Raw genomic sequence first — 24,431 nt, 5'->3', positions numbered from 1 at the left:
GGCAGGCAGTGTGTGTGTGTGTGTGTGTGTGTGTGTGTGTGTGTGTGTGTGTGTGTGTGTGTGTGTGTGTGTGTGTGTGTTCTTCTGCTGCAAGTGCGTTCATTTTACAGCCATGCAAACAAAAACTTTATCTCAAACAGTTAAACATAGAGTGCATGAAAAGGGAAGTTTGTCTGTTTTTCCACTGAGATTAAATCAAACTAAACTTTTCTATTTTTTAGAGTCTTTTTCAGCTTTAAGAAAGTGGAAAGTTTGCACACATTTCCTTAAATATTTGTAAAGTTATCTTTCAATAAACTGCATGATTTGAGGAGAATCTTTTGGGCATTCTTCAAGAAGCTTCTCACTACGGCTTGCTGCAGTTTTGATTGATTCCCTCTGACAGAACTCATGTAACTGAGTCGGTTTTGTTCAAACTCATTTAAACTTTGCCTGCAAACTTTCACAACTTTGTTCTAGTCAAATAATTAACCTTGTTGCCCTTTAGGATACTTTGTAGTAAATACAGCAGTAGGCTAGGGCTCATTGACAATTTGAAAAACCCATTTGTGCTGACGCTTTAACTTCCTGTTTGTCTTATGTTGCACATTATGTTCTTTTTTCTTCACCAGAACCCCCTGCAGGAAAAAAAAATGATGCTGCCACCACTGTACTCTACAGTTGGGATGTTTCTTTAGGCTTGCAAACTTCCTAATTTTTCCTCTAACTATAACAATGGTTACTGAGGCCAAGAACTTTTTAATAAATGTCTATACAAAAAAAATAAAAGGTCTATATCCTTGAATGCATTTGTAAACAGTAATCTGGTGATTTCAGACTGCTTGGAGTAATGGCTTCTGCCTGTCTGAGGTTCTTTGCCCGTCACCTTCTGTGTTCGGGGATAAGCGGCTCGGTCGCTTCCGGTCCACTGAAAATTGGATTTTACACTATCTGCTTGCAGGGCTTGGCCAAGGTAGCAATTAATGATACATCGATCCGAAGCCCCAACAAGTAAGCTGGAGAAAGGTTTTAAGATTTTTGGTTAACACATAAAAACATGTTAATATCTTGAGCAAAAAACCTTCCCCTGGTGATTATTATCAGACTTGTGGAGGTTTATGATTCTCTTCTTGATATGTTGCCAAATTTGATTTGATTTTGCTATGAGGTAAAAAAAGAGGGGAAAAAAAGGGAAATGTTTTTGTGTTAAAATGCACCCAGAGGTGTGTCTTCACAATTAAGTGATTCCAAAAGCTTCTACATCATCATCTGATTTTTCAAAACTGCCATGTTGCAGAGTAATCTCAATGTTTGCACATATCTTAATTTGAAGACGGTATTATGGAATTTTCTGAAAAGAAAAAACAAGGCATATGTGGATTAAAAAAGACAGACAGGTAGAAACAAAAGATTTTTATTGCGATATGTTAGTAAAAACCAGTCAGAAAATGAACAGGTTGCTTCACAAAGGTAACAGATGTTTTGGACCAATTTCACAGAAAACCCTTTATTTTAACCTTATCAATGGGTAACATACTGAAACGTTTCTGAACGTGATGAAACATGCTTTGTAACACTGAATGCTTTGTGGCTCTACTTTTACACCTGATAAATTAAAAAGAGGTAACTTCTCCGTCAGTATAACTGCATAAATACACTCTTTGGTCTGCAGCTAAACTAATATTAAAAAAAAACAAAAAACATTGCGTTCCTTGTGCAAAAACATTTTTCTGCATTTTGATTCACATGATTTCCAGCAAATTGTCTGAACAGCAGCAAAATCCTGCATATTGCACCGGATTATTTGGTCACCTCAGACTCTGCCTGAAAGATAGTAATTTTTTACATCATTCACAACAAGAGACATAAAAATAATATCACATTAGTTGAACTTCACTTCATAGGTAGTTGTTTCTTTACCAAATATAAGAATCTCTGTGGAAATGCAGTCATTGTTCTTAATATTTTTCAAGACAAATGTAGGAGAACCTAATCAAAACTATTCTGTTTTGTTTGGTGAAACAGTAAATAAATGTAATTTGAAATATTAGGGAAGTGTACTGGAGGGCTGTTGGCAGTGACTGAACTATTCCGTGGAACATCTTAGTCATGCTGTTCTCATTCATCCTCTTGCTGCCACCTTCACCCTGACTTTGAGCTGCGGCAGGGCGGCGGACTCAGACAGAACAAACGTCGTGCCATCCTGTGCTCCTTCCTCCTCAACAGGACATTTTTCTGTGCCATCACACGTCAAAACATTTTCCTGATTTCGACACTGGCGAAGGCTCTTCGTTTGTTTTTCCTTCGTTGAAAGTCTCCAGACTCTGGACCGGATCTCAGCTGAACGGGATGATAATTTCTGGGAAAGTTTTGGTTGACATTCTGTTTGTTGTACCTTTGTTCTGTCACAGCATATCTAGCGAAAAGCTAGTGGCCGCCTCCGCTTTGGGACTTTCCAGAAATCCAGTCGATGACTATAAATGACAGGCTCATGATCATAAAGATGAATCCTAATGCTGCAAAGCATGCGGCCTGCAGGAGACATAAAGAGAATATCATGTGCCCATTAATTAGATTTAAAAAACAGTAAATCAAACATAAAACACAGATTTAAAAAACAATAAATCAAACATAAAACACAGTGAGTATTTCACTAAGCCTACATTCACAGAGCAGGTAAATGCGACCCAAATCTGCTTTTTTTTTTTGCACTTATGTGACGTATACACAACTTTTTTAGTCTGAACGGCCTAATTCCCATTTCTTCACCCAAATAAATATCAGATCTGTGTCTCTTCCACATGTGGCATTAATTTGTTTCAAAGCGTCTGCAGTCTGAATAGTCATGTTGTATTTTATTTGGCTTTTCATCTCATTGATGTGAGAAATGCGTCATAATTCTGGACCAGAAATGATAAATCAGGATGTAAATAATGGCTGAAAATTATGATCATAAATTTATGACAGAAATCTGTGTAACTGAAGTGGGTCACATCACAATCCAACCACTTCTGGTGCTGATTATTTTTGCATCCAAACAGATTTCTCTATATAAATTACAGTCGAAGCTCCACAAAAAGCCGTCACTATTAGTTGTGGTTTCTTATTATTACCTCCCTCCGTCTTGTTATAATTTTGTGACGGTACTGTCGGCTCTCGTTGCTGAGTAAACTTTAGAATCGATCCGTAAACGTCTCCATCCATTATTACTTCCGTAAACAGGGCGCTGCTATCTGTCGTCAACTTTCTTCTGCGCATGGGGGTCGTCGTAAACTTTTTCACACGGAAGTCTCATTGCGGTCGGGTTTCATCACAATAGGCGAAAAACTTGGCCCAAAAGCCACTTTCGTGAAGCTCGAACCGCTGCGTGCACCCCCACAATAAATACCAAAACGTGCCGCTCGATCTGGAGAAGGGAGCTGCTACTTCCGTTTGCCGTCTCGAGTCACCATGGCGACGTTATCATGGCAACGCTTATTTGAGCGAAAACCTATGCTCAAATAAGCGTTTTAGCAGATTAAAAAAAAATTATTAGCTATGCTGAGCATACTGAATGTAGTAAGTCAACATGCTCTTGACAGCATTTAAGCTAATTATTCACACTGAATGCTATTTTGTTAGTCAATGCTAGTGGCTCAATATGCTAGTGATAGCCCTCATGCTAACGTTAAACTGGTACCTAAAATAAGCATTTTAGCTATTTTTTAATTATTTATGAGCCATGTTTATCATAGTAAGTAAGTGGTGATCCCACACACACTACTGACGGCATTAGAGCTAACCTTAGCATGTTAGCAAATTTTAGATGTTTGCATACATGTTAGTCAACCTAATGATGGTACTCCACATGATACTGAACATTTTTGTTCACATTAGCATTTTCAGGATCAGAATGCTGGGTTCCAACCGACAAGCAAGCTTTGGCAGGCCACTTTTAAATTTCTTTATAAATTTTCTAGTTAGTAGTCTGACTGACTATGCAAAAAAAACCAACAATTAATAATCAGAATTAAGCATCAAGACCTGCTGGTCAGGGGTGAAAGTAAGGGGGTACGGCAGGGTACTGCGTACCCCTAAAAGATTTAGCGGGGGTACGCAGTACCTGCAAGAGAGGGGAGCGGCTGTAAAACATCAATGGGTTCACAAACTTGGACTAATTACCTCGTTCTTTGTGACTATAAGTCATTTACAACAAACATCAAACACGGTATATATTTTTCATAAAGTATTTAACAAACAAATGGCTTCTACCGCGATATTTATGTGAAATTAAATTAATTGTCTAATATAAAAAATAGTTTGATGCTGTCGCTCAGAGTCTGAGAGGATTTTCCTCTATCAAACATTCTTGTTTTTTGCCTCTTATTTAGTGGAATTATTGATGTTGATGAGATTTTCTCCAAAATGATAACCTTTTTCAACTTTTATAGCTCCACTGTTGAAAATGAGGCTCTAACTTTCACAAATGACATTAAAATAAAATCCAGTCCAACATCTGGTTTGAGGTGATTCCTCTGGGACCTGTTGGAGGAAAAATATCCCAACTTCACAAGATGAGCTTTAACCTAACAGAGCTCTGTGGTTCCTCCTGTCAGCATGAGAGTCAGGGTGAGGAGGCATCATGTTAGGAAGAGAAGTGAAAGCTGCAGGATCTTCAGAACAAACAGGTCATGATGCTGGGCTACTGATTATCCCTCTGTCTGGACACAGGATCAATATAACCAGTTTAAAAGATAAATGAATGGTTATAAACCAGACATGGAAAACGAGGATCACTCCATGCCATGATGTTCAGGATTTAGGTCTCATAGCATCTCAAGGTGTCAACATTGCAGCCAGTAGGCTGAGAGAAATACAGCTTTATTTTGTAGCAATTCAAGAGCTACCAGCTTTTATTGCTTCGCAAAAAAATTAATCAGCACAGAAACTCCAAAGCACACAAAGAAGTAATATGTATGTATATATATATATTTTTGTCATAGTACCCCCAAGAATTTAAAACTACTTTCTCCCCTGCTGCTGGGTGAACGTAGCCTTAGATACATACCTGAATCTTTGGTTTTGACTTCAAAGGCTCCTGGTCTTCAGGAACAATCCGGATGTAGAAGATGGAGGGCAGGATGAAAATGAGACTGGGGGCCGAAGTGGCTCCTGCACAAGACAAGAACGGAGAACAACAAGGATTTTTATTGTAAATGGTTAATTTGACTATAGAATATAAGTAAAGCACTGACAATGAAGTTTTACAACATTGAAAAATTTACTTATATCAGTTTTCCAATTCAAAAAGAGAGGATTTTATATTGTATAACTTCACTAAACTAAGAGTGATTAGTTTTAAGCTCTTTTTTTAACCAGTTTTAATTAATAGATTCTCTACAGGGTTTTGTTTCAGACCAAGTTAAAGGCCACTGAGATCCTGGAAGGTTTTGGTAATGTGGATAGGTACCAAATTTAAATGAGCACCTCAACAAAGCTGTTTTTTAGCAGAACTAAATTGTAAGTGTTTTAAAACTTGTGGCTACACTGACAAGAGACGTAATGAAAACACAGTGGAACAACACCAATAGATGATATGACGCCACAATTCACCTCTAACTGTGAAAATATTTAAAAATAAAAACAAAATCTTCTCTTTTTCTTTCCACTCAACTTTCTATTAATGTACTTAGATACAGCTCTTTGAAGAAGTAGCTTCTTTAGCAATGACGACTGTGAGTTATCCTCATTGTGGACGGTGTCAAGTCTGCAGTTCTTACCAAGATTATTTAGACATCTCTTTATTTACTGGTCTCATGTTATATTTAAATTTTTTAAGGAACAAAATTGTATGTTATCAGCCGTAAATCATAAAAATCTAAATTAAGTTTCAAATCTATAATCCTTTACTTTTCAATACTCTAATTAAATGAGGTGGACCTGAACTTTATAGTATCTGCAGTGAGGCTCCTATTTCTTTCCCCCGCAGTGCGAACGTACCGATGACACCAAAGATGTCCTTGATTGAAGGGACAAATATAACGAGCAAGTTGACCACAAAGATGAGACTGAATGCAATGAGGACATGTCTGGCCCAGTGGAAAGGCTTATCAGGGAAGAAGATCTGGAGCACCGCTCTGCGAATCTACAACAAAAAGAGGTAAAAAGAAGGGAAAACAAAATCAGTTCCTTTCAAACACAAACAATGAGCATAAACTGTGCAAAAAAATTATAAAACATTTAAAGAAATGATAAAGCAGTTTACAAACTCATTAATTTGCTTGGTTTTAGCACAAACAAAATCCCGACTTAAGTTTGTTGTGTATATTTGTTACATAAATTAAAGATGCGTAATATTTAAGGATATTTACATACATTGTGCTTCCTTTGAATGGCTACTGTGCTCTTGCACTGATGCTAAGCTAAGCTACATGCAGGCCTTAAATTCACATTGAGATTATCTGATAACATCAAACTCATATTGATACTTCACTTTAAATATTTCCAAGAAACTAGCCTCACTTATAAAAAAGGTAGAATTATTTTGACTGCAAAATGTTAATTTAGTGTCATCTACAGTCGGTTTTCTTTTTACTTCTTGTGAACAAAATGAAACGTTTTCACAACTTCTTGTTGCATCTGTAAGCTAAGATGCAAACGTTCTTACAGGAGCTCCCCAGAGTCGATACGCTGCATGGCTGAAGGAAGTCGACCTATTTCCTATTTCCTTTGTAGTAACCATGTCAGTTTCAGAACCCTGTTAGCATAGATGGTAGATTAAAGGTCAGATAAGCTAATATATATATATATGTTAATGGAGTTGATTTAAAAACAAAAGACAAGTTGTCTAAACATTGGTTTTTATGTTCATTAATTCTGAGATGTGGGTTTTACCTTAATGGTCCAATTTAAATTTAAAAAAAGAATTTCACATTAAGCAAGAAAATAATGCCCCCACCTGGGGAAAGAGCCACATTTCTCTATTATTCTCACTCACATCATCAAGTTAAAGTAACTACTTATTTTACTTTAGGATCATTTAAATTCTTGTTTCAAACTGGATGAACAAAATTTCTGATTTGAACATGAATTTTATTAAACATCACAATGAATTCTACTCAAAGACATTTGGTGTGATCAGGACATTATCATTAAGTTGTATTTTAATAAACATTTGCTTTAATAAAAGTCAGGATACAAAAACATGCCGCTAAGCATCCTGGGAAATAGTTCCCACTCCTGTTTTTTTTTTTCTTTTTTTAGTTTTTTTAAGTGCTAACCTAAAACCTCTCAAAGTCTAAAGATTAAACATAGAAAAGAGCTTTAGTGGATTAGAAAGTCACTGAGAAAAAAGTAAATATTTCACCAATAAATGATTGGTTTGTTTTTCTGCTTATCGGTTTTGTGTTTTGGTGTCGATGTGTTAGATACGTGGGACCTATTATTGTACATCTGAATAATTGTCCAGTGTTTCTTACTGGGAACAGAACCACAGGGACGGTCAGAGTGACGGCCACCAGCACAGCCAGACGCACGCAGAGAATCAGGACGTCCAGAGGATCCACTTTACTGTAGGTGTGAAGCAGCTCTGCCTCGGCTCCAGCTACACAGAGACGACACAAAACACTTTTCTCAATTTTAGGGTTCCTACACTTTTCCAGACATAAGTGTTCATATTTGTTCTGACAGTGAATCGTCTCAAGCTACACCAGTACTTCTCAAATAGTGTCAAAAAGTCTGGTTCTTTGAAATAAGCAGTTCTTTAAATGGTTGTTTCAAAGTCCTGCGGCTGATTATTTCATTCTGATGTGTTAAAAAATTAGGTTTTTCCTTATTTATAAGAGTATTACCAACAATAACTTTACAAGACAAAGCCTATTTACTGTAAATGTAAAATGTTTTCATCTCTTCTGACAAACTGGAATATAAGCAATATTGTTGCAAATTTAAAATGTAAAACTATAAACTTTTTGAAAAGCAAGCTGAAGAAGTTGTCAAAAAATGCATTTTTATCACTTTAAAAGTTTTACTGTAAAATTGTACATCCCTGTGGATAATTAGCATTTTTCTCTGACTGAGCAGTATTGATTAAACGTTACTGATTGAGTTAATGGAATGTATTTGGAATTTGTTTTGAAACTTAAAATAATAAAATGAGCTACTACTGTATGGAGAGCAATTTCAACCAAAATTAATTAATTGATATAACTAAATAAATAGATGTGTAAATGAATAAATAAATAAAAAAACAAATAACTGTATAAATAAATAAATAACAAATAAATGAATAAATAAGGTAATAAATAAATATAATAAATAAATGTATAAATAAAGAATAAATGCATAAAATAATAAATAACTGTATAAATAATTAACTATGAATAAGAATAAAGAAGCCATTTACTTATTTATTTCATTTTGGCTGAAATGGCTCTCCATAGTTTTAATATTTGGGTCATGTAATGGTGGAGCCAGTGGGTAGTACAGATAAATTATTAAATATGATCAGATCTGACAGACAATAATTGAGAAACACTCAGCTGTCACAACATAGTGTCTGTTTTAGCATATACATAAAAAATAATATTTATAAAAGTTACATATTGCAGCTTTAGAGAAAATATTACCGTAAAAGGTGAGGTAACCAAAGATAGCTGTCAGCAGATACATAACAAACATGGCCAGGATGGAGATGTTGGCAACTTTCTGCATGCGGTTCTTGTTGGCACTGGAAGAAGGAAAAAAACTTTAATATCGCTTTTTTAGGTAGCAGAGACTGAATATGACGTCCTGACTTACTTCCGTAACTCTGTGTAGATGGGCAACACCTCTGGGTGGCAGACAAAAGCGAAAGCTATGATCGGGATGGTGTACGCTGCCTAAACGCCAAAAAACAAAGACGAAGCTTGAATCTCAGCGTTCAGATGTTCCCAACACTGCTGTTGACACAAGACGCCTCACTACTGTTGACTTTACACACTGGTCTGTACATGACCTGTGCAAAGCAGGACATGAAATACACACAGCAATAAAGGCAATGTGGTGTTTTTCTGACCTCAGAGTTGATGGTAAATAGTTTGGCATCACATGTTGAATTAAGCTTTAAGAAGGTATCATTATGAAGGGCTGTGGCATTACTGGCATCAAACAAGCAGGGGAGGCTGAATTTCTTGTAGATGACCTGGACAAAATGCATCCACAAATTTATTAAAAGACAAATATTTGACAGGAGAACAGCTGTTTATTTTCTTTCCTTTCCATTTTGCTGACTCACTGAAATAAGGAAAAACACCATGCAGGAGAGAGAGAAGCCACTTGTATAGCCAAGGTAGCCTGGAGTGCAATACAAAGAAAATAACATGATTATTTAAAACTGCATAAAGTTATTTTTTATCACTTTCAGAATGAGACATGAAAAGAGACAACAAAAATGTCTACATGAGAAGAGCATGAGGAGTGACAAAACAGCAGACGCTTTTCCACTAGACCGCCTCTAACCGGTTTGATCCCGGTGTTCTGTCAGAATGGGAAACATGCAATAAGTACGCATGCGTGCACATGCGCATTAAAATGCCCGCGACATTTAGAGAAACTGTCAGTTCAGCATACATGACAATATACGACGAAAATAAGTCAATGCATTGTTTTAAATTATAATTACATGGATCGGCACCGAAGCGATTTGATTGACAGATGACCGCACTCATCGATTGGCTCATGATTTACGTCGCTGAAAACTGCAAACGGCATTTAGCATTTAGCTGGTCCACACACCTTACCGGTTGGTGGCAGTAATGCTCATCCAATGTTTGTTTGTTTTTTTATGTTTTTTTTTGACAACCGCCAATAAATTTCAGTAAGAAGAAGAAGAAGAAGCATTTAGGTATGGACGGCGGACATGCTCTCTGCTATCAAAGCTACTCAGTATGACCGCGAATTAGCAGCGCTGCTAGCAGCTAGCCGCTCTGAAATACGGGGGATTTCTACAAGACAAAATTAAATATCTGGGTTTATTTTAGTTTAGTCAATAAGAAATAGGACGTCGATGAAAACATTAACTGTAAATTAATGTATTAACTGCACGTTAACCGGTTAGTGCGCGACGTGCCAGTGGAAAAGCGGCTAAAAGAAGGTGAGAGTGGCTGACGTACCGAGCCGTTTCATGAGTGCAAGGGGAAGAATGATGATGGCACTAACAATGATGATCAAATAGTTTCCATTCAGGAACCATTCTCTGAGATTCGGCCACACAAACAGATGAGAAAATCAGAAATCAATCAAGCAAAAATGATAACAACAAAAAACTGAAGGTGCCATGAGAGAACCAAGACGAAATCTGAATAAATGCTCACCCTGTGTTTCCGTGTTTACCAAGAAAAGCCTGAATAACTAGAGGGAGCTCCGACTTTACAATGTAAAGATAACTGGACATGGCTGCAAACACATAAGAACAAGGTTATGTTGTTTATTTGTGTATGCTTTATTTTATGACAGCAAAAAGTATGATTTTTATTTTTTAATTCAAATATATACAGTTACATTCATTAAATTAGAATATGAGCTGACTAACAAGTAATGCTTCAACAATATGTGGGAGCTTGTTTTAAACGAGTCCTTAATATTGATGAACAAATCCTAGAAATAAATGAAATAACCTACCAGTGGAACAACTACTTTTTCATCCATATTAAGGAATTACTAACTTAAAATAAGCTCCTATTTCTTGCAGAAAGGTTACTTGTAAGTTATTTTTGCCTTATTTCAAGTGTACTAAGATATGTGCAGTAGAAAGTAAACCAAAAATACTTGGTAAGAGCATTTGGTAAACTGAGTTACTGGAATAAATAATTTTTTCCAATTATATTCCAATGTATTAAAAATTGACATAGGAACAACAAAAATCTGGTTTAAAAAAAACAAACTATAGAAATGCATAAGAGATGAACAAAGAATACCTCCAATATTGTGCACAGTGATGATGATGGCAGCCAGCATTTTTCCCGGAGGTCCAAAAGCTCGATTTCCCAGCTGCTCATATGCACGGATACCTGAAAACCAACCATGGAAATAAATATTAAGACCCCTGACAGGGACCAATTTGCTGTCATCCATTTTTTAATTTTTTAAAGATGTTTTAAAGAGCTTAAAAGTATCTTTTATCACAGAAAACTAATCTCACACTGATTTTAGCTACGATTGTTAGGTTTTTCAGTAGTGGAAAAAAAATCTCTTGTCAATTTTGAGTGTCAACTTTGCATTATCTGGTAAACAACACTTTCAAAACAAAGTTGCATTAAAAGTCCATTAAAAGAATCAACTTTGCATTAAAAGTGTAATTATTTACCGAATGACACTTCATGACAACAGTCATAAACATTCATGAAGACTCCTTCATGTTCATGACCTTTGTTATGTTAGTCTTGTCCTTATCAAAATCTTTCTGTAAGAATAAATGGTGACCAGTTTTTAGTTTGCTGGAAGATGCCACCAAGTGCTTATTTAAAAAGATTTGAAGAGTTTATGATGTCAAGCACTCTCTACAGGTTTCCAGAGTCTTTGGAAGAAAAACTTGCTCAAAGCGAAACAGATTCCCCGCCATTGTTACCAAATGGAACGAGGTGTTTTTCTATTCATTAAATCCACCATTTATTTTTAGACCAAACTTTACCTGGAGTATGTTTGGCAAAAATAACAATTTTAGTCCTATTTTACCAATTCACACATCTCCAGTTAAAACTCAGCAGGGTTTATGTTTACCTTTGAGATGGTAGGGCAGAAAAGATGATTTCCTGGCTTTAATTAGTGTTTTGGTTGTAGATATGGTCGTGGAATCATTTTCTTGTCAATATTCCCTGCCATATTTCAATGGCTTATTCGATTGTCTTTCCAATTTTGAAGAGCAGCTAAAAGAAATTGGTCTCAGTGTCACATCCTAAGTCTTCCCCTGGGAAACAAACTTGTGTGTCATGAAATAAAAGTTTCTACACACTCAGATCGAGTAACATGTGAATTAAAAATTGCTTCAGTAACATTTATTTTAAAAAAATATTGTTTATAAATATTATTCTTAATATCAGATGTTTTCCCCCTATACTGAATAAATGTACTGAATATTTTTTAAAAAGTTCAGAGTGAGATTATTCTACTTTTTGGCTTTTACAAATCTTTACCAGGGATGTCAAAAAAGTTTCTATATATTAAGGCATAAGTGGAAAAGGTATGTAAGTTTAGTCGAGCCTCTTACCTACAACTCCGGCACTTTTTAGCAGGAGGTGAATTGAATATGCAGACAGAACAGCGATGCACACTAATAGGATTCTGAAAGACAAAAACCACATCTGTTGGCACTCAATCATAAAACTTATATGACAGAAAAAACCCCAATAATTTGGAGTAAACCATTTTTATAATTCTTGAGATTATCTTTTCAGAACAGACATTTTAGTTCAGAAAAGAAGCAGCTTGTTTTTTCCATCTCCCACCTCCTCCACATGGTTCAGTCCAGCTCCAGGGAGGCGTGCCTTGGACCTGATCGGGTTTCTATATTTAACCATTTAAATCTGATTTACAGGAGCTGTCTGCTCTAACGTAGGTTCTGACAGATCAGAGTTTGACCAGTAGTAAAGCTGTTCATGGTGTAACACTGTTTACATTACACCTGAACCATAAACAGGATTCCAAGAAAGGTGAACACGACTTCACAGAAACATTTTAACGAAACTTTAATAATTTTAACAAGCTTGTCTAATAACCTGGAGTGTAAATCTCAGTGGTATCAAAGTAGATTAAATGACACATGTACAAAAATCTCTATCTGTCCATCTGTCTGTCTCATATTTATTATTTTTGTTATTAGTAAATGTTATTGAGAATGGCAAGGATGATGCATATTATTTTATTAAAAATAAAATACTATTTCATAATAAAACATTTTAATAAATAATTTATTATGAATACATTTATAATAAAATATTTATAAAAATGCATATTATTATAAATATGTTTACAATAAATAAAATATTCTAAAGTAATACAATCATTTTATTATTATGAAAAAATAACATAATTTTATTTATTAGGCTAATAAATAAAATCATTTATTTTATAAAATATTATAAAACTGTAGTATTCATACCAGAGTAGGAATACTGCTGTTATTCCTACTTAATAAAAGCAGTAGGATTAGCAACAATGGTAATTAAATTATTTACTTTTAAGAAATGTTCACTATAGGTATTTAATAATAATAATAATTTACCTATTTATCTTTTTACATCTTGGACAAACATAGTTGCATGGAAATATCGTAAGAAATCTCAATTTTATGTGTCTATCTACTATTCTAGAATGTATGTTTAATTACATTTTTAAAAGATTATTTGTAAAGTCATAAAGAAAAATGCACAAAGTGGCAAGTAAAGCTGAGATAAAAGTACTACAAAATAAATAAAAAAGTGACTGAAATTCAAAAGAAAAAATGTAAAATGTGCTATCAGTAAATAGTTAAGACAATGTTTTCAAATAAGGAGATTTTGTTAAAAATCATTTTACTTCAATGTGTTTCAGTCCACAACATAATTCCCAACAAACTCACTTAAACTCACATGACAAACAGTCATGCTGTAATGTTGGAGAGAGCAATCAGGGATTCACCAAAAATAAAATAAATATCACAAGCAACTGATGAAATACAACACCGTGTAGTTTGTTTTCAGTCCGTGCACTGAGCAGACGTATAAAACCATTTTATTTAGTTTACTCACATAAACAGAATGATTCCTGTGTTGGACATTGCGTATGCGAGTCCCAGGATTCCACTGCCCATGATGGCGTTACTAAGGTTGAAGATGGACATGCCGAACGAAGTCTTTCCCTCAAACTGAAACAAAAGGACATGAAAATGTTTCTTTTTGATAAAAAATAAAAACATTTTAAATGAAGGAGAAATATGTGGTTGTGTTCACAATGCTGCCTGAAGGGATCCAATTCCGACTTTTTTTTTTTTTTTTTTTGACGTAATCCTCCCTGAATCTCATCTTTTCATGACAGTCTGAACAACACAGGTCGGATTTTTTATTTTTTTTTAAATGCAACCCAGGCCACTTGGATATCCGATACGTATTCGATCTTTTCAAATGCGGTCAGGTCGCATTTACCGATCTGAACGTCACTGATCCTCGATAGTTATCACTATTCTGCGTCCTGATACACCCAAGCGGGAAGAAAAACAACAACTATGGCGGACGATAACAAGGATTAAGTTGTTAATATGCTGGCTGCGGTCGAACAACAACTTCAAAATCGTAAGCTAAGCTCCACCGTTAGCATCCACGTTAACTTCCGCAAACACTGAGCACTTTTTCTTCCTCTTCCTCTCCTTTAGATTTTAACGGCAGCTTGCATCCATTATTAACACTGAACACGTCTTCGTCTTTTATATGACGACACTTTGAGCACGCGCTCTATTTGTGACGCTATTGCGCCCTCTTGCGCATGCGGGACACTTTCAGGTCTATTGCAGTTCACCCTGGAGAACACATAAAATGTGAAGAACCACGCCAAAAAAAAAAAAAAATCCAGTTTGACAAAAAAAAAAAAAAAAAAAAAAAAAAAAAGGAATTGTGTCACTTCAGCTGCTGTATAAACGTAGCCCGAAACTCACATCTGTGAAATGAACTTCTTTCTTTACTCCGGTTTTATGTGGGAGAAACTCGGATTTTTCTTCCATGGTTTCAACTGAATCAAACCTACAATGAAGGAAGAGTCAAAGGGTTAACTTAAGATGGACTCGATGAACTTGATCGTCATTTTTGCTCACGTGGAGTCACTCACCCGTCATCTCTGCTGTGTCCATTCATCTTTTGAAGCTCCATTTTATTTTTTTCTTGCTGTGGTTGGGCTGGTTTTGGTCGAATGAAAGGTTCGTCTTTGAAACTTGAAATGACTGGAAGCAGAGAAACAAACGCACCATTATTGACGTGTCCAAAAGAAGGTCCTGTAAATCATAAAATCACTTATGCACGGGGAAGTTTTAGTGTCAGCTGGATTGATTTGGACATTTAAACACAATGAAAGCACTAACTAAGTCAAATTATCTTTAATCTTGAAACATTACAGGGTGTATCTTACATTACAACTGAATGTATCACCTTCTCTTTCGTTTAACCTGCTAAAGTTGAGACAAGATCTTGAAATCTATCTATAGGAAGTAGGAGTATTATCTTCCTGATACAAAGCTAATCCAACAGTGCCACACTTTTAAGGGTAATACAAGTATCATCAGCTGCCTACACTGCAAAAAAATACTGTCATTAGCACATTTTTACATATGCCAAGAAATTTTTTCCTATATTAAAAGTTAAGTATTTTCTCATCAATATTAAGAATTATTCACTTAAAAAAGCCTCTGCAACTTGCTGGAAATATACTTTTAAGTTAGTTTGTCTTATTTAAAGTGCACTAAAAACTAGTCCAAAATTACTTGATAAGATTTTGTGTTTTTGCAGTGTAAGAGTGATTTTTCTTTTGTTCATACACCAGAGGAAAACCACAAGCTCTGTATGAAACACAAATTCAGAACGCAAAGCCTTTTCTTATTCAGTAAGGTCAACAGTTTTTACTTCCTGGTTGGAATAGAAATAGAATAAAATAGAAACGGCCTTTATTGTCCCGTAAAAAATCCAATGCAACAGCAGCGGCAAATATAAAGGTTCACACAAAAAACAATAATACACTGCACAAACCAAAAAGACTGTGCAGTTTTAAGAAATTAGTTTATTGGACTCACCCACGTGACATTTTGTTACTTCTTCTCAAAATAGCTAAAGCCCAGCCAGTTTGGATGGAAAGCACAAATAATTTCCCAGTATTTACAAAGATCATCAGTTGGATTTTGCTCTGGACTTTGATTGTACCATTATAACACATAAATATGCCTTTAATGTCAACAACATCAAAGGTTAAAGATGGACATGGTGAATAAAGTCTGTCCCTTAAACGGAAAGTAAAACTCACAACAGTTTTACTTTCCTGCTGGAACACCAACCCCAGAATAAAGTTTTTTTCTAAGTTTTATTTCAGGGATTGTTGTGTTTTTAGCAACCTCAATTTTCCCATGAACTCTGAAAATATCTCCACTGCATGATGTTACCACCACTAAGTTTCTTTATTGCTGAGCTGTGAATCTCTTGGCTGCTTCTGCTAGTTTAGGTGGATGGTAAAGTCTTGGTTTCTGGTTGCTCTACAAATATGCACTAATTTGTGTTTGTCTGCTACAAAAAATGTCTTTGAAACAGCCATCCCTCCATCCGTCCATTTTCTTTACACCCCTGTCCCTTAGTGGGGCTGGGAGGGTTGCTGGTGCCCATCTCCAGCTAACGTTCCGGGTGAGAGGCGGGGTCTGTCGCAGGACAACACAAGAGACACACACATTCACACCTAGGGGCAATTTAGAGAGGCCAATTAACCTGATAGACATGTTTTTGGACTGTGGGAGGAAACCGGAGTACCCAGAGAAAACCCACACATGCACAGGGAGAACATGCAAACTCCATGCAGAAAGACCAGGGCTGGGAATTGAACCCAGAACCTTCTTGCTGCAAGGCAACAGCTCTACCAACTGCGCCACTGTGCAGCCCGTCTGTGAAACATGTTGAAGTTTAATTGTATGAGTACTTTTGGACTCACTGTTTCCAGTAAACATAAAATGTAGATCCAAGAAGTTCAACATTTGTTTTTAAGAGTTCTGCTTTCTAATTTAGAGATGTTATAAACAGAAACCGGCAGAACTAAGAACTTCTGCTAGGCGTTTGTTTAAACCTCAGTTAAGCAACTGGAGCCGCTTAAAAAAAAAAAAAATATATATATATATATATATATATATATATATATATATATATATATATATAACTTCATTGATTCCCAAGAAAGCTAATTTTACAAAACATATAGTCACAATATCATAGTGCTAATTTCAATATGAAGAAAAGCCGTAATAAAACAATAGTTACAACTCTATTTCCCAGAGAAATATTAAAATGAGCGGGATGAAAAATAGGATAATGTAAAAGAAATAAAATAATAGTAAGAAATAGCTCAACAGTTTGCTAAACGAGATTATAACTTGTAGTTGTAAAATGTTTGCACATTTGGCGAAAGTGCGGTTGTTAAGGAGATTTGTAAATTTTCTGAATTCTCTGTTGGTTTTTTAGTTTGGCTTGCTTGATTTTTTAGAGAAATTTGAATAATAACTTATCAAAATGTACGTAATTAATTACTAAGTTGGCTTTTTACCAAGTAATAATTTGGTACCATGCATATCACCTTTTAAAAGATTAATGAAACCTCTCTGTATAAATAAGTAAACAAAGGAATATCTGAAAATACACAAGCTAGAAACAGAAGAGACTCAGATCTGAGTTTCATGTAGTCTATCCAACTTTTCCACCACAAGCTAAATTATCCAGCCTTGTGATTGTTATTTTTTCCATTTTATGCATGTTAAATGTTTCATCCATCCATCATTTACGGTTGGCTTGTCCTGTGGTAACCATTTTCTTGTAATGTTATTTTTACTTGCTGTTAAGACTGGAGCAGCTTTAAGTCACAAATGTTGTTCAAGGACTCGTGTTGCCCTAATCTCCCATGGGATGCGTAGAGCTGGCATGGACACCTCTGGGAAAACCCGCAGCTCTGTCCTCCAGCCCTCCAGGGTCATGGGATACTTCCCTGTTGCTCCTGGGTCAAACTTCCCCCTGGTTTCTCACATATGACCTCCAAAGGGCACTCTGTCACCAGACTTGACCCGCCGTCGAGAATTTCGCACAAAACCAGAATAATGATCTGTTCTGTGGGTGTACAACCACCCATACAAGTTGGCACTTGGTAGCAGCCGGCTACAGAGATAAACAAAGAGCGGCAGTGTAAATTGGTGCTGTTTAGACTAAATACAGGGTAGTGCTTTCCCAGAAGGCTAGCCTGAGGTTGAGTTTTGGTTGGAGTCACTTTCTTCAGCTGCATACCTTGTAACTTTCCCAGAGCGCACAGCCAAATCACGAAACCACCAAAGGCATACCAAATGTCAAGAACAGTTTGCAACTAAACAAGTCTTTTGTTGGGTTGTGACTCTTTAAAAGGCAAAGTTTGCTCTGAGCAAGATTCACATATTTTAATGAGGATGGAGCTAAGAGAGGAGGGTTGAGCAAACTAGTCAAACCTGGTTAACAAGGAGCCAGAGCCATCAAATATGTCTTTAGTTTGAGTTTACACAGGCAGACAATACAGAACATGTGGATAACAGGCAATAAAACACAATAGTAGCCCTGTTATTTTTATAACACATAGCAATTAAACCGACCCAAAATACCCCCTCTCTGTGTTTTCTTTATAAAAACATCACAATAAAACATTAAATAAAATGTTTTCAGTGAGAACAACATTTACGTTAACACACAGTAGATCATTCTTAATATTTGGCTGAGTGTGCCACATGGCTTTTGTCTGACGCAAGACTCACACACGATTGACACTTAGCCCTTCCCTTCTCTTCCACATCATCTACAAACCAATGGGACTCACACATTTTAGCAGCAACTTACCCCAGAGGCAGATCTCCTTTATGGAATAATAAATCCTGATGGAAGTTTGCCTAAGTTTTCCAGAATCCACCAGTGTTTGTGTGGAGTGTGGCTCCAGGGAGTCTCTCCAAAGCTCCTTGGTAGTGAAGAAAGGAGAGTGTGAGGGAGATTAGAGAGCCGGAGCAGGAAATGGGAACACCCATTTTTAACCCTTTGTTAAACCCCTCACAGGTGGTGTTAGAGCTGCACGTATGCAGGCAGGGATCCGCTTACCGCTGAAACGATGCAAACACTGATGGCTGTGTGAAGGCAATGAAGTGCCGGCCGTGTTCAGAGAAAGCGATTACTTCACAGAACGACCCAAACTAGCTGAAAAACCTGTCACCCCCATCTCTGTTCTCTGAAAATTTAAAGTTTTTTTTTTTTATTTTTTACCATCTTCTTCACTCTGTAAGTAGTGAGAGGTCACAGGTAGAGTTTTAAACTTTTAATCAGCTGTGGATTTAAGTGAGTGGCTACTTACTGTAGCTACTGTTGAGTAGCCGGTTATTTCTTTGAATGTGTGGCATGTTTTCTTGTCTTTCCCATTTAGAAAAGTGGCTGAGAGGAAATTTAAGGTAAGGTTTTAATTTAAAAAAGTGGTTTAACTGCATTTATTTCATAGGAATAATTATTTTTTATATGAACCTGTTACTTATTAATGCTTGAACAGAGTCAAAATAAAAGCTGATATTTTTATAACATGTTATATAATCTACATTTTCAGCATGAGATTATTCTACTCAATGAAATTTATTTTAATCTGCTAATCCTTCTTTACCAGGAGTGTGTAGATATGCTACAACCCATTTATTCCCAATAATTTTTCTAATTTTTTTCCACAAAATTAAATTTATTTCATTTGGATTTTGTGTAAGAAACCAATACTAAGTAGGGAATAATAAAGAGAAAGGAAAATTATTTTTAAAATGTTATTCAAAGGAAAAACCCTGGAATCCAGAGCAACCAATCGCCTTCAGGAGCCACTTAATTACTAATAATTACTGTTTTAAATCTCTACAGCTGTTCAATGACTGACGGACAAACAGCTGGGTATCTAAACTTTTAAGGGAGTGATGTTGGGTTAATCATTCAAAAACAATTTTTAGGACATTTTCATACCTAGCAAGACCTGGTTCTCCACCTGAACTGAGACTGTTAGACTGAGAGGTGTGGTGCATATTTGCACGTAGCTTCACTTCACTGAGTAAATATTTTCAACAAGAGTTACAGCTGCAGGCTCTTTTTGGAATATGTTTGAACCAACTATGCAAATCCAAAAGACTGAAATTTTGACCCAGTGAATTAAAATCAAGCCAGATTGGAATGAGGTGCAGTCAGATTCACAATCAGTTTAGGTCTGGACTTTGACTGGGCCTTTTGAACACATGAATACACTGCAAAAATACAAAATCTTACCAAGTATATTTGTTCTAGTTTCTACTGCAGACATCTTAGTTCACTTGGAATATGACAAACTATCTTAAAAGTAACTTTTTAGCAAGATATAGGGCAATGTGAAACCCATTTCTGTTTTGGGCCATATCAAAGATCTAAATGTTCTTAAAGGGCCGGTTGTGACACAATATATTCATAGGACCCATTAAACTGTTTAACTATCAATAAATAGCTCTTGGTTTCAGCATTCAATAAGTAAAATAAAATGAAATGATATTGAGCACCTTTTCAGTCCATCCAGGATTTTGTGATGCTAATTTTAAAATATCTGTAAGAAATTTTTACGATATTTGCGCTAATGTATGATGTTAAATATAACTTTTTATTAATTGCAGTATAGATCATGGACTACAACTTGACATCAAGTAAGGCTCCAGCAGCAGTCACTTAAACACAATATTTTTGGTCAATTTTGAGAAAAATTTGCCGTACAATCAGGAAAAAAATGTGGATTTTGTGTAAAGTTTGCATGAATTCTGTGGATTTATGGACTTATTGATGTAAATTGGAGTTTAGAGGGCCACATAAAAAGCTATTGCAGGCTAGATTTGGCCCACAGGCCTTGAGTTTGACACGATATAGAGGATAATTTTGAGTAAATAATTCCTTTCTATTGATTAAAAAATACTTGTTTTATTGGGAGATAAATTATAACACAGAAAAGAAATGTCTTGTTATAAGTTAAATAATCTGCCAATAGAACAATGACTTTTTAATCAATATTAAGGAATTATTTACTTAAAATTACCCTCTATTTGTTGCTAAAAATGTACTTTCAAGTTAGTTTTGTCTTATTTCAAGTTTTCTATGATGGTTGCACTAGAAACTAGGCAAAGATACTTGGTAAAATTTTGTTTTTGTCGTGTTTGATTTAAGCGAAACCATTCTGTTGTCCATTTGGCTGCATGTTTGCTGTGTTTCTGGAAGGTGAACCTCCACTCTAGCATCAAATCGAAAGCTTTTCTTTCAGGATTGCTCTACATTTCCATCCATCTCTCTATCAACTCTGAGCCGCTTTATTGCCGCCTCTATGTTTCACAGTGAAGATATTGTGTTCACAATGATGTGCGTTGTTAGTTTTCTGTGTTTATTCAATAAATGATTACACTCATGCCCATATTTATGCCACTTTATCCCATAACACACTAGACAAAATCACAAAAGTATTTTTGTCTAGTGTCTAGTGGAAATATCTTAGACTAGATATAAGAAAAAAACTAACTTACAAGTAACTTTTCAGGGAGATATGAGTTTATTTCCATTAAATAATCCTTTATTGTTGACTTTAAAAGGACTAGTTCCATTATTTCACTTATAACAAGACATTTTCCCAAGTTATAAGTGGAAAAACATCTGCCAATGGAAGTAATACTTTTCACCAATATTAAGGAGTTATTAAATAATAAATAATTCTTAATATTGATTAAAAAATACTTGTCCTATTGGCAGATAAATTAACTTAGAAAATGGGAAAAATGTTCTTGTTATAAGTGAAATAATCTGCCAATCGGAGTAGTGCTTTTTTAAAGCAATATTAAGAAATTATTTACTTAAAACAAGCTCCTATATCTTGCTTAAAAGTTACTTGTAGGTTAGTTTTTTCCTTATATCAAGTGTACTAAGATATTTGCACTAAAAACCAGACCAGAAATAGTAACATTTTATGTTTTTGCAATGCTAAAGTTACTGAAATGTGAAAAAATTAAAAATAAAAATCTTCAATTTTACAAGAAAATTTAAATATTGACCATTCAAGCAAAGAAAAAAAAAGTGGGAGAGTAGAGAATGCCATCTGAGGTTGCTGGTTTGCATCCTGCTCGTCGCCGTGGCGATGGTAATTAGCTTAGGAGATCAGTGCTTTTTCAGGATGCGGCACATGTGACTAAGCAGCTGCAGGTGCGGTTCTCAAAACAAACGACGAAACCTACAGACACGTAACAACGGAAGTGACGCAACAACCAATACCTCGAATGTCACCACAGCTCGGCTTGAAAGTCTTTCAGCACTTTTCCCCTCAGTGACATAAAACATTTTCATATTTAAACATTATGTGACACGTCAGCAAAATAATAAAACACAAAGTGGACTCCAGCGTAAAGGTGGATATTATGGAAACAAGACAAGGTGGATATTATGGAAAGAAGACGAGTACCATTCAGTTGTGCTTTGAATTAGAGAAAAAAAAATGGCACCAACTTGTGAGACATAACATTTCAGTTGGCTGATAAAGTTCAACTTAACAGAGATACAGGCTTTAACAGCACACCCACTTTATCTCACTGTGACACAAAACTCTAGCTGGAAAAGATGTCGTTCAGTTACAGATTGTATCTAAGGCAAGTTTCCTCAGCTGGTGGAGTTTTTAATATCAGTCTTATAAGGCATAAACTTAAAGATAACACATATTTCCATTTATTTGTTCAGGGTTTGCTGTTTATTGACAGAGCCTGTACACATGGTGTGAATGTAGGAATTGAAAGAAACTTCACTTCTGATTACAGGAATCAGTGACTTCATGGTACAACTAGATAAAATTGTTCAACAAAGTATTTTTTGTTTCAGCAGCCATTATTTTCTACTTCTTAGTCTTTTAAAATCCCGCCTTTGCTCTGACCATTTTACCGGTAAGTCTAGTCAGCATTAATTAATACTTTTAACAAAAAGAATAAAAAGAAAAATAAAGGTTGTGAGGATGTTATTTTTTAACCCAATTCTATCACTAAATTCAACTACTTTGCTTTTCTCCTTTTCTTTTCTTTTTCTTGCCACATCACCTCGCCACGTATTTAAATCTGAAACACTTACAGAGGAAACGCTGAAACACGTGGAGCCGTGAAGAGACTTCTGCTGATGTCCACCTCTCACAGAAGAGGTTGACGTCTCGAGTCCAGACAGATGTGATGTGAAAGGCCGGAAGGGGAAACGTCGAAATGTGGTGGCTGATTTATGCCCCAAGTATTATTTCTAAAGAAAACTAACGTTGCAGCAAAGAACGAGCAGCTGAGAGGAAAAGATGGTGGAAGGAAAGAGGTAGTGACTACGCGCGTAAAAATGTTCCTCCCCCCCGCCACCCTCTTTTTCCCCCCACTCAGGCTTACACATGGTGCTCTATTGCTTAACAATCCCATTTTTGGGGGAAAAAAATAAACCTTTAATATGCTTCAAAATAGTTCATTATTTTTTTTAACCATCCTCTAAGTAACAAGAGATAAAGACTGTGGATTTAGAACTGCATTTTCACTTAAATAGTGAGTCATTGTTGTGCTTTATTACTGTGCTTATGCAGATATTACAGAAATTTACTTTTCCTTTTATTTCAAAGCTTTAAGTTTAGTTTTGACCCTAAAACATTGCCATCCAGTGGGTAAAAATGGGTTTAATGCAACGTTACTAACTGAGGGTATTTTCCACACCAGCCCTGTTTAGTCCTATTCGTTTGGGAAGTGTGAATGCAAATTTGAATAATAAAAAAGCGAACTCTGATCCGTCTAAGAGCCTCGGTCTCGGTCCGGTCCAAGTGAACTCTGATGCGGTTGGAAGGCAGTAATGCATATCAGTGGAGAAATCCTGCCGCTAAAATCTGACACCGCTCCATTTTTGTTTACATTTTGTGAAGTGGCGTTGGTCTTCTTCAGAGGTTTTGTGTCAATTCCTTTACTGATTCTTGGTGCAGCGCCTCCACAGGCGATGGGGGGAACAGGTTTTTCAGTTAGTTTGGGTCGTTTTACAGTGCAGCTGCGGCTGAAAATGAAACAAATGTTTCAATTTTGTCCACAATCGAACCGAGTCTACAAGACTATCAGGTGTGGAAACACCCCGAAGTTCCCAAATTTTGACATTTGGAATTTGTTAGCGAAATTTCTGACATTTTAGAAGGAATAAAAAGTAATTTAAGCAACCTTATATAGCTAAAAACAGGTCATCATTCGTAAAAAAAAAGAAAAGTTGTGGTTTCCTCTCCAGTTTCAATCCAAGGCTGGGTTGATTAAAAAAATACATTGTCACAAAATTATGGCTTAATTAATCTCAAACTGTATTTTAAGGGGTCTTTAATGCAAGAAGAGTATTGAAGATTCAGCATTGATTAGTCTGGAAACTATATTTTAGACAGGAGGTGATTAAATGCAGTCCAAATTTCTTAAAAAATACACTGAAACGTTCTTGTAAGCGTCACACTGCATTTTGACTGGATATGGAAATAAACCATAAAAAACTCAGTTATATGGTGAGATCAATGGAATAGAAATATATACATAAAATAAGTTAATCTGTTGAGTTCATGCTGCCTGAAAGGTTGTAGGTCCCTGAGCTGTGAGCCATTTTGTTCACATTAAATACAGACAAATTTAATATTCATTAGCAACATGATTGTGTCACTTCTCAAAACACTGGAATTATAAG

The 24,431-nt window shown here is 35.8% G+C and overlaps 1 protein-coding gene across 2 annotated transcripts; it reads right to left on the bottom strand.

Moving 5' to 3' along the window:
* Positions 1-1,377: 1,377 nt before the first annotated feature.
* Positions 1,378-23,071, bottom strand: LOC103467698 (solute carrier family 38 member 5b). 2 transcript variants are annotated; one of them, XM_081609182.1, is made up of 17 exons: positions 22,836-22,988; positions 18,555-18,669; positions 14,791-14,902; positions 14,621-14,705; positions 13,722-13,837; positions 12,203-12,276; positions 10,914-11,006; positions 10,311-10,392; positions 10,110-10,192; positions 9,233-9,291; positions 9,014-9,139; positions 8,758-8,837; positions 8,586-8,686; positions 7,437-7,561; positions 5,959-6,103; positions 5,027-5,130; positions 1,378-2,511 (listed from the first exon to the last, which is right to left on the bottom strand). In XM_081609182.1, the coding sequence occupies exons 3-17, from the start codon at positions 14,829-14,831 to the stop codon at positions 2,407-2,409; spliced, it is 1,419 nt and encodes a 472-aa protein (XP_081465308.1). In that variant the 5' UTR covers positions 14,832-14,902; positions 18,555-18,669; positions 22,836-22,988; the 3' UTR covers positions 1,378-2,406. The 2 variants fall into 2 exon arrangements, with proteins under 2 accessions (XP_081465308.1, XP_081465307.1); XM_081609181.1 differs by lacking the exon at positions 18,555-18,669 and having other exon boundaries at positions 22,836-23,071.
* Positions 23,072-24,431: the final 1,360 nt, after the last annotated feature.

This window comes from Poecilia reticulata, chromosome 7 (genome assembly GCF_904066995.2).
Source record: "Poecilia reticulata chromosome 7, P_reticulata-male-v2, whole genome shotgun sequence".
In the NCBI taxonomy this organism is placed as follows: Eukaryota; Metazoa; Chordata; class Actinopteri; order Cyprinodontiformes; family Poeciliidae; genus Poecilia; species Poecilia reticulata.
Note: the sequence above shows the minus strand (reverse complement) of the source record. Positions and strands in the feature narration are given on the sequence as shown.